The following is an 11,405-nucleotide window of genomic DNA, read 5'->3' as shown; positions in this document are numbered from 1 at the left end:
ACTCCACGGATGTCGGCTAAAGCAGAAATCACCTATCAGTTAATTGCAGTGCACAAGTCATTTATCTGCGTTTGTTTGAGTTCCAGCATTATTAAACATTTCTATGGCAGGATGGCTGAACCGGACTTTTAGGACTTTATTCAATCTATATCGCTGAAGTCCTGCATTACAGCGCGATTGAAATTTAAAGGCGTTAGCAGAGACTGTATTCACAGAAAACGCTGCTCATGTCGGCTCAATCGGAAATTACCTTTACATTTCTATTGTGAAATCTGTAACGCTTCAGCCATACAGATTGAATAGAGCCTTTAGTGGACTGTCTGCTGGACCAGGCCATGGACCCCAACGTTCTGGGTGGGCTGGGGCCCTAGGGCCTGTCGGTATAGAGCCAGGTGGACTGTCTGCTGGACCAGGTCATGGACCCCAATGTTCTAGGTGGGCTGGGAACCCATGATCTGAAACACACACACACCTCCTAATGAGATGCTCCTCCGAGACAAAACTTAACCGTGTTCTAATACTTCAAAAACACGCTCTTCCTTCCTTGAAGTAATCACTGACCCAACAAAACATTAAAGGTATAAGAAATTGTTCTGGATCAGGGATTTCTTCAAGGGAGAAACAAAGCATGCATTCCTATAGTATTCAAACCGGGTCAATGACTGTTGCTCATGTTATAGTGCCAATGTTGTTTCTTTTGAAGCATTATTTTACATTTGTCATTTAGCAGACGCTCAGAGCGACTTGAGTGCATAGATTTTCATACTTTCTCTTCTTTGTACTGGTCCCCGTGGGAATAGAACCCACGCACTGCAAGCGCCATGCTCTACCCTACTGAGCCACACGGGACCACCTTTTGCTTTAGTCTCTCGTCAGTAATTTGTTATGCTTGAGAAATTAAGTTAATGAATCCAAACACACACTGAAATTGCATTTCTATATTGTTTAACAGGCTTTTCAATTTGTTTGGGATTCACTACATGGCCCATCATTACTGCACAGCCTTATCACTAAACAGCAGTCCTTCCATGTGCATTTGTGCGAAAGGCGTAAAGGTTATCGTCATTGTAACTCAGCCAAAAGACAAGACAATGTGTCCATTTTTATTGATCATACACAACCATAGAAAGTTAAGTCAAAATATAATAGGGGTTGTTCATAAACATTAATGTCAGTTTTTCCATGACAACAGAGTTTGTCGATGAGCATTTTACAGTTTAGTCCTGTGCTACTGGTCATTTTACAGTTACAATTACTTACCACCCTTTTATCACTTGCATAACATTACACTAATTCATGACACAAAAACACAAAGGAAAAATTACACCTGAGGTGTATTCAGTGAGGTGAAACGTTCAGAACATTGCAGATATAAATGTAATGGATAGAGCCAACATGATTTTCTTTTCTATACATGATAATCATCTGTGCTATACAATACATATATATCTATCTATATCTATCTGAATGTTCCATAATGCAGCACCCTCTTGAACGGCCCCCAACTAAATGTAGTTTAGTTAAAGTTCTGTGGTGGGTTAAATTAAGGCAGATTAGTCTGGTCTGTCTCAAGTCTGAGAAAGTCTGTATTTGTGAATGTGCACAATAAAAAGGGAAAATATTGTTAGTTCAGTTTATATCAAATGAATCAATGGCTATTTCAGTAATTAAATATTTTCACTAATGTAACATATCCTTGCAGTCTATATAACAAGTTCTCCATTTCATTTTGTCAAATACATGTTCCTTCTGTAATGGTACATAGTTCCTTCTTGATCCCCAAAGCTTCCCCTTCTTTAGCTATTACACGTCAAGTCAACGATGCTAAAAACCCTTGTGGTTTTTCACAATGTCATGAGTTGATTGTACAGTCCATTTGACCTGGCAAAGGCTTCTCTTTTTGTTGTTGTTGACAAGTGCATCTTACATTATGCAGAATCTGAAGTTACATTGTATTGGTTGTTGTTACTTGCATATTAAGTCAGTATTATAATAAGGCAACAAGAAGTGCACACTGTTATAAATGAGTTAAATGCCATCGCTTGGATTTAGCAGCTGTGCCTGTTATCGCAAACTTTCATGAATAACCTCCAATTACTTCTGTGGAAAGGCTTTGGGTTAAAGCAGGTAGTAACAGAGTTGAGAGAAAATGTCCCTAAAGAGGACAAAGAGGAAATCAAACATGACAAGAGTTAATACACAACACATCCCTGTGACATAGTTAGACAACGGTAATCGTTACCAGGGTTGGACTTCGGAGAGCTGGATCAACAAGTTAAGCAGCCAATTTCCAGATACACTGAGATTACTCTTGGTTTTCTGGTTGCACAAGAAAGCTTAAGGTGGACTATGGGTTATTGAGAGCGATTATATAGTCAGTTATATACCATGCCCAATTCAAGTGTTATCTTTCTCGAAGAACTAGAATGTGCAGAGTTGTTTCAGAATGTTGAGGAAAATCGTCTGGCCAACTCATGCTATGAAACAACCCCCAGAGTACAAAACTGAAGGCAAAAGTTTACGTCGGCATTCGCAGCACATTGCATGTTTTTTTTCCTTCCTAGACTAGTACTTTTGTTAAAGGGTTAGGTTATATTTTAGGCCTCCAACCGTTAATAAACTGCATAAGTTTCTTCACTTGGAGTTTGCTTAACTTGAAGTCCTCCGACAGAATCTCTTCCGTGAGCTGCAGGAGAAGATTTCCATCGATTTTCTCTGTGACGAACAAAGACACAATGTCGTCGGAGAGGCCAATGAACCGTAACGATTTGGACACCTCTTCGATGGAGAGTCCAGATAGGTTGGTGGGTGGTTGCCAAGGTCCTCCGGGGGCTGGTGCAGAGGGGGATGATAGTGATGGTGGGGGGAGGGGCGGATAGGAAATAGAGAATATGTCTGTCGTCGTGACCTGATCGTGTTGTTGGCTGACCAGGCACTTTAGAGTGTTCTGCTCCGTACCTTTGACTGCATCTGTACCTTTACTTGTCTCGTTTGATTTGGGCGTCCTCGGTGGCAAGATGGGGCACGACAGGCTTTGTTTAGTGTTACATTCTTCAATAGTATTATCTCGGTACATTTCCAGGGTGTAGCTCGACGACTTGGTGCAAAACTGATTAGTGTACGAGGCTTTGAAGGGGACGGCGTTACTGCTCTGCTCTCTTCCGTCAAAGTCAAAAAGGCTGGAAGTGCATGGCGACTTAGGTGTGCCCAGGGGTCTTTTTCGGGGATAGCTGTAGTAACTTTGACAGTGGATGGGCAGGAACTCCTCCATGCCTTGAGAAGCCCCTCCACAGAAGTCATTGGGCCACGATAGTCTAGAAGGGACGCCGTCGAACGGTGGGCTGACGTGAGACGTTGTCGGGCTCTCCTCGTTGGTCTTGGCCCAGTTACAGGGGTAACACACGTGGTTCTGCTCCTCCGCCTCGGTCACTTCATTCTCTCCTCCTCCACTGCTGGCAGCAAAAGAAAAATACCAAAGTTAGTGAAAAGAACTAGGTACAAGTTGAGATTAAACACTACTAAAGTATTCTGAAATAATGTTACAAAGCCCAACACTCCAGACCATTGGGAGGGAAACAAAAGCTATTGACTAGTCAGCAATATGTAAGGAAGTGTATACATAAGTACCTTTTATTTACATTTCAATGTATAATATAAGACCAGAATAAAAACTATAGACTGTGCAGGGCCAAATCCTTAAGTGGCGTATGTGAGACATGGAACCTTAGTGTATATCATGCATTGAACTCAATGGGAGGTGTGTGCAAAGGATGAGGCTGCATATTGGGATTTGCCCCCTAGTCCTTACATGCTGTGTAGCCCTGAGGCATAGTAGGAGAGAGTAGGGCTTGGAGAGCGCGTTTCCGTCTGCCGCGCCTTAGCTCCAGCCGGCGTTGTGGTGGACATCGTTGGGGTGGACATCATCTGCTTGGAACTTCGGGGGGGAATGGGAGGGGCGTTCAATAGACGACATTCTTCCTTCACCTGGAGAGGAAGGTGAAGGAAAATCAACTAACTTTACAAATGATTACAGCGTTCATCATTTTCTTGTTTTTAGCTGTGAGAGGCTGTCTACACCAGAAATAATATTAAATTGTTGTTACAATGTAATGTCTCAAACACTACATCTGATGATCATAAGAAAATTATATAATTAGCCAGCAGCATACCACCCTGCATACCACTGCTGGCTTGCTTCTGAAGCTAAGCAGGGTTGGTCCTGGTCAGTCACTAGATGGGAGACCAGATGCTGCTGGAAGTGGTGTTGGAGGGCCAGTAGGAGGCACTCTTTCCTCTGGTCTAAAAAATATCCCAATGCCCTGGGGCAGTGATTGGGGACACTGCCCTGTGTAGGGTGCCGTCCTTCAGATGGGACGTTGAGGTCGTTAAAGATCCCATGTCACTTATTGTAAGAGTAGGGGTGTTAACCCCGGTGACGTGGATAAATTCCCAATCTGGCCCTCAAACCATCATGGTCACCTAATAATCCCCAGTTTACAATTGGCTCATTCATCCCTCTCCCCTGTAACTATTCCCCAGGTCGTTGCTGTAAATGAGAATGTGTTCTCAGTCAACTTACCTGGTAAAATAACGGATAAATAAAAAAATCAGTAATTTGAAATATTTTCCTCAATTTGCATGGTAAAAATAATAATTTCATATTAGTTGGTAAATGTAGCCACGGTGATGGAATTCATGTGTACTCACAGCTTCGGACTTTGGAGGGACTGGGGGCGGAGGTAGACAGATTTCAGAGCTGATTATTGGGCCCACATGACTGGAGGAGATGGGGTACGATAGGACTGCCATGGAGGTGTTGCTGGTGCTTCTCGGGTCCTCGCCGCCAACACTGTGCCCTCCTCCCCGACTTGATCTCAAGTGGTCCAGCCACAGCTCCTCGTAGGGCACATCCGACTTAAGGACGGACTGGCTCATGTTCTCCAGCAGCTCAGGTAAGAGGTACTCTGTGTCGACCGAGTCGACCGGCACGCCCTCGGGCGGCAGGAGCGCCCAGTCCCCACACAGCGTCATGAAGCCCTGCAGGTTGACCTCGCTGTTGCTGTGCAGGTTGTTGCCGTAGACGCACACAGACAGCCGGTGGAATGACTGGGTAAGCTCGTCGCGGGCGTACGTGAGAGAGCTGGGCACGTGCATGTGGGAGGGGCAGCCATTGCTGCTGCTGCTACTACCACTCCCACTGCTCTTCTTGGGGCTCTTCCCGTCGACGTCGTTCCAGTCGGTCCTGACATCGCGCACAGCACGGGAATAGTCGTCAATGTCAAACTGCTCCTGGCAGAAGGTGAACCAGCGGTGCACCATGGTGTCTAGCCACAGCTCACTTTGCAGCAGCCCTTCAGGGATGATGAACTTGGGCATGGAGGCCATGTGGAGCGGGAAGTGGACAGGGAGGATCTTGTTACTGCGCAGCACGCAGCCCACCACCACCGTTTTGGTCTGGATGTTGACAAACTTGTAGCGGTGGCCCTCGCGGATCAGGTGCAGGTCGTGGTGGTTGCGCGGCGGGCTGCCAGGCACAGTGACGTTGACGGGCAGCCGGGTCTTCTCCACGATGTCACGGATGGTGTGCTCGCCCTCCTGCATCTGGAGCTCTAGCGGGCTGCAGGTGCTGAAGCGGCCCTTACACTGGAAGGGCAGGCTGACACTTTCGTTGGTCCGGTGGTTCATGCAGATGAGGCAGGGCATCTTGCCACGGTTCGCCATCTTGCTGATGGAGTTGAGTTTGCTGATCTTCTTGAAGATTGTGTTGAAGCGCGACTTCTCCTTGGACGCCTTGGCGTAGAGGATCTCTGCCTGGCCCATGAGGGTGAGCTCATCACCGGTGCTTAGTGTGATGTTGTACACCTCCGTGTCCTCGTTGCATTCGCCTGAAGCCATCTGTGAGTCAAGAACGTGTTAGATTGTAGTCTCATTGCCTAAAAATCACATCTCTAACCCCTTATAAACACTCCAATTGAACTCCTACTATGACAATGTCACATCTGTAGAATTCGGGAAATGTACATAATTTGCAAGTCACTTTACAACACTAATCATCTTTTGATTAACTATCAACCAACAGCAACTGACCTTCACATTGAATGTAATTTCCTCCATGACATAAACCCGTTCGGGAAATGCTTTGGCCACCTCCTCCACGCTGTTGAAGTACTGCACCGGCTCCTTGACATCTCTGTCCTGCTCCAGCAGCTTAAACTGACCTACAGGAGGGGGTGGAAAGAATAAGATGGGAGATCTTGCTTGCATGTAACCTTGTTTCTGTTCCTGGAAAGGATAGGCCCTTGTTTTAGTTTAGTCTGTGCTTGAAAGGAAATATTTTCTGAAATCTCTCACTGAACATTACTATCCGAATACCCCGGGTTCCCAGCAGAAGTCTGAGTCTTTACCAGGCCAAGTTTTCATTGCAACCCCACTGTTCCAGTGTTACGTACAGTGTTTCCGTGAATCAGTTTTACAGTTTGGTGTACTGACTAAGTACACTTCCCCTATGCTGTAAGTGAGGCGAGAGCATTGATCATATGTCAGTGTGTGAGTATTCATCAGCCAGAAAAGTTGGATTGGCGCAGGCGCAGCAGCGAGTCATTGATGTAAAATGGACCCATCTGTGTAATCATTGATTTGAGCCCGAGAGGCTTTTAAGATCAGTGAAACAGGCCTGTGCCTGTTCTAAACCTATTTCCCTGAGCAAACAGTACTATGCGCATGTTTGCATGTTGCAAATTTTATACTAGCACTGATTGTACAGATGTCTTTTTCTTGATTAACTGAAATGGCTTAAGAACGGCATTGTAAAGCTTGTTAACAAGAAAATAAACTATAAGAAAAGATCTGTCTGTAATCAGTCCACATAAAGTGAGTATTACTCCAAAATGAATAGCCTCTAGAAAGTTCATAATGGATTATTTGTGTGATATAAAATAGGTTGGTTGAATTATATGCTAGATTTTGGCAAAGGAGAGTCATAGTCGATGTTAGGTTGAGTGGGTAGTAGCGTACTGATTAATATTCCTCTGTAAGGCATTCACATACATCTGAATAAACATTGCCATGTGAACCTCTGACAGAGTAGATTTCATAATAGAACAGCGATTTGACTAACCTTCATAATGCACTGGGATCTCTATTTTGGGCCCAATGACATAATGGCCCTCCTCCAGACTGTGTGCAGTGATTGTTGTCCATTGCCGACAGGAATGAATCAAGAGGTAGTCATGGTCTCGTAAGCCGTCCACCAACTCACCTGGAGAAGAGAGACACTGATTCAAAATGTTTGGACTACAGTAATATCACAATCACAATCATTGAAATGTATAACTTTAGTTATCAGTCCACCATGAATATTATATTTTACATGATTTGCATAACTATGCTTTTTATGTAGACTTTGTAAAAAAAACTACGTACACTGTATATACAAAAGTATGTGGGACACCCCTACAAATTAGTGGATTCGGCTATTTCAGCCACATCCGTTGCTGACAGGTGTATAAAATCGCGCACACAGACATGCAATCTCTATTGGCAGTAGATTGGCCATACTGAAGAGCTCAGTGACTTTCAATATAGCACCGTCATTTTATTTTTAATTTCACCTTTATTTAACCAGGTAGGCCAGTTGAGAACAAGTTATCATTTACAACTGCGACCTGGCCAAGATAAAGCAAAGCAGTGCGACAAAAACAACACAGAGTTACACATGGAATAAACAAACGTACAGTCAATAACACAATAGAAAAACTATATACAGTGTGTGCAAACGTAGTAAGATTAGGGAGGTAAGGCAATAAATAGGCCATAGTGGCAAAATAATTACAATTTAGCATTAACACTGGAGTGAAAGATGAATGTGCAAGTAGAGATACCGGGGTGCAAAGGAGCAAGATAAATAAAAAAATAACAATATGGGGATGAGGTAGTTGGGTGGGCTATTTACAGATGGGCTGTGTACAGATGCAGTGATTGGTAAGCTGCTCTGACAGCTGATGCTTAAAGTTAGTGAGGGAGATATGAGTCTCCAGCTTCAGTGATTTTTGCAATTCGTTCCAGTCATTGGCAGCAGAGAACTAGAAGGAAAGAGGCCAAAGGAGGTTTTGGCTTTGGGGATGACCAGTGAAATATACCTGCTGGAGCGTGTGTTACGGGTGGGTGTTGCTATGGTGACCAGTGAGCTGAGATAAGGCGGGGCTTTACCTAGCAAAGACTTCTAGATGACCTGGAGCTAGTGGGTTTGGCGACGAATATCTAGCGAGGGCCAGCCAACGAGCGCATACAGGTCGCAGTGGTGGGTAGTATATGGGGCTTTGGTGACAAAACAGATGGCACTGTGACAGACTGCATCCAATTTGCTGAGAAGAGTGTTGGGGGCTATTTTGTAAATGACATCGCCAAAGTCAAGGATCGGTAGGATAGTCAGTTTTACGAGGGTATGTTCGGCAGCATGAGTGAAGGAGGCTTTGTTGCGAAAAAGGAAGCTAATTCTAGATTCACTTTTGGATTGGAGATGCTTAATGTGAGTCTGGAAGGAGAGTTCAGTCTAACTAGACACCTAGGTATTTGTCCACATATTCTAAGTCAGAACCGTCCAGAGTAGTGATGCTAGTCGGGCAGGCGGGTGCGGGCAGCGATCGGTTGGAGAGCATGCATTTAGTTTTACTAGCGTTTAAGAGCAGTTGGAGGCCATGGAAGAAGTGTTGTATGGCATTGAAGCTCATTTGGAGGTTTGTTAACAGTGTCCAAAGAAGGACCAGATGTATACAGAATGGTGTCGCCTGCATTGAGGCGGATCAGAGAATCACCAGCAGCAAGAGCGACATCATTGATATGTACAGAGAAAAGAGTCCGCCCGAGAGACTGCCAGAGGTCCGGACAACAGGCCCTCCGATTTCACACACTGAACTCTATCTGAGAAGTAGTTGGTGAACCAGGTGAGACAGTCATTTGAGAAACTAAGTTATAGGATGACACATTTCCAACAAGTCAGTTCATAAAATGTATGCTCTGCTAGAGCTGCCCCAGTCAACTGTAAGTGCTGGTATTGTGCAGTGGAAACGTCTATGGGGCAACAAAGGCTCAGCCGCGAAGTGGTAGGCCACAAGCTCACAGAACGGGACCGCCGAGTGCGTAAAATTAATCTGTCCTCGGTTGCAATACTCACTACCGAGTTCCAAACCACCTTTGCACAAGAACTGTTCGTCAGGAGCTTCATGAAATGGGTTTCCATGACCGAGCAGCCACACACAAGCCTAAGATCACCATGCGCAATGCCAAGCGTCGGCTGGAGTGACGTAAAGCTCACCGCCATTGGACTCTGTAGCAGTAGAAACGCGGTCTCTGGAGTGATGAATCACGCTTCACATTCTGGCAGTCCGACAGACGAATCTGGGTTTGGGGGATGCCAGGAGAATGCTACCTGCCCCAATGCATAGTGCCAACTGTAAAGTTTAGTGGAGGAGGAATAATGGTCTGGGGCTGTGGGCTAGGCCCCTTAGTTCCAGTGAAGTGAAATCTTAATACTACAGCATGACAATGCCCTCATGCACAAAGTGAGGTCCATACAGAAGTGGTTTGTTGAGATCAATGCGGAAGAACTTACTAGTACAGAGCCCTGACCTCAACCCCATCGACACCTTTGGGATGATTTGGAACACCAACTGCGAGCCAGGCCTAATCACCCAACCTCACTAATACTCTTATGGCTGAATGGAAGCAAGTCCCTGCAGCAATGTCCCAACATCTAGTGGAAAGCCTTCACAGAAGAGTGGAGGCTGTTATAGAGAACTCTTTATTAAATGCCCATGATTTTGGAATGAGATTTTCGACGAGCAGGTGTCCACATACTTTTGGTCATGCAGTGTACCTAGCTACCTATGTAGCTAGCTAAGAATAATAAAAAAATATTGCTCTCATGGAATGTCATTCCTTGCACTATAAATATGGCTATCATTAAGGCCTAAACCAAATTCCATTTGAATGTGAAAATGTCTGCATATGCTCAGTAGTTTAGTAGGCAGCCCACTCTTGGTGGACTGCATTTTACAGTGAGTGTAACGTTATCTTTTTTTCTGTATGCATGCATTGTACCAAGTAAGGTAGGTAGCTAGCTATGCCATTACAGAAAAGACTCCTGCGATGCATTCCAACTTATTGTGTTTAAGCTTGATAACAATAAAGACTTAAGATAGCAAGGAATGAATCTAGATAGCTAGCTACAAGCTTTTATACATTTGTGTTTTGGAAACTTTAATTAGTTAAAGGCTAACTAAGCTTTTACAACTTTCTTGACTACAGTAACTTAGCTAGCTGATAGTAACGTTACAGAGACGGTATGGCTATGCAACTAGGCTAGCTAGCTAATTAACTAGCCAGCCAACTTAGCTAGGTTGGAGGCTAGTTAACAGGCATTTTATGCAGCAAATCAACTGGTTAGCCCCTCCTAAAAACATTAAATTGCTCCAAAAATAGCCTTACCACTGTCCAACTTGACAATTTGCGGCAGTCTATAAACACTGACAAGTCGATCTAAGGGTAAAGACGTCGTGCTCCATGATACATCTTTCAAATTGTTGTACAGCATTGATCCAAGGTCCATGTTAGCTTATAAACTCACGACACATTAGCATGAACGCACCCGTTGCTGCTAGCTATGCATTGTTCTCTCATGTAACCTATAATTTTCTTATGGTTCTGTTTTGTTTACTTTGAGGTTAGCTAGCTATCATGAGTAGTCGCGCAGCCATGTTAGCTCCTTGCTCGCTAGCATGCTAGTTACCCCTAAGTTGACAGGAAATGCCATGTATTGAAACCATAGATATCTGCACATGCCAGACGTCTACTTCCAAAACGAGTCCCTTGTCTGCCAGTCAGCCGTTGCAATTACCGCAGGGTCACACAAGCCTCAACACAAACAGGGGAGCACAGGGTACTATATCTGAACCCTAGAGAGAATACTTTGTGTCCTACTCAAACAACTATCAGTCTGACAAACATACTATGTTATAACATACATTCACCAGACAGTTTATTAGGTACACCACCACATTCACAAAAATGGATCACTCCTACAGACAGTGAGTCAGTCAAGTGGCCATGGCTTGCTATATAAAGCAGGCAAACAGGCATCGAGGCATTTAGTTACTGTTCAATTAAACGTTAGAATGGGATAAAACGAGTGACCTAATCGACTTTGAGTGTGGTATGATCGTAGTTGCAAGTATCTCAGAAACGGACGCCCTCCAGGGTTTTTCACGCACGACAGTGTCTGGGGTTTACAGAGAATGTTGCGACAAACAAAAATCTCCAGTCAGAAGCAGTCCCATAGCCGAAAATAGCTAGTTGATGAGAGAGGTCGAAGGAGAATGGCAAGAATCGTGCAAGCTAACAGGTGGGAC

The 11,405-nt window shown here is 44.5% G+C and overlaps 1 protein-coding gene across 2 annotated transcripts; it reads right to left on the bottom strand.

Annotated features, from left to right (window-relative positions):
- Positions 1 to 1,089: 1,089 nt before the first annotated feature.
- On the bottom strand, positions 1,090 to 10,894 carry LOC106590425 (GRB2-associated and regulator of MAPK protein 1). 2 transcript variants are annotated; one of them, XM_014181444.3, is made up of 6 exons: positions 10,486 to 10,894; positions 7,118 to 7,258; positions 6,088 to 6,218; positions 4,708 to 5,895; positions 3,809 to 3,984; positions 1,090 to 3,449 (listed from the first exon to the last, which is right to left on the bottom strand). In XM_014181444.3, exons 1-6 carry the CDS (start codon positions 10,604 to 10,606, stop codon positions 2,591 to 2,593), a joined length of 2,616 nt encoding a protein of 871 aa, XP_014036919.1. In that variant the 5' UTR covers positions 10,607 to 10,894; the 3' UTR covers positions 1,090 to 2,590. The 2 variants fall into 2 exon arrangements, with proteins under 2 accessions (XP_014036919.1, XP_014036918.1); XM_014181443.3 differs by having other exon boundaries at positions 1,090 to 3,452; positions 10,486 to 10,891.
- Between the last annotated feature and the right edge of the window lie 511 nt (positions 10,895 to 11,405).

This window comes from Salmo salar, chromosome 29 (genome assembly GCF_965601325.2).
Source record: "Salmo salar chromosome 29, fSalSal1, whole genome shotgun sequence".
Lineage (NCBI taxonomy): Eukaryota > Metazoa > Chordata > Actinopteri > Salmoniformes > Salmonidae > Salmo > Salmo salar.
Note: the sequence above shows the minus strand (reverse complement) of the source record. Positions and strands in the feature narration are given on the sequence as shown.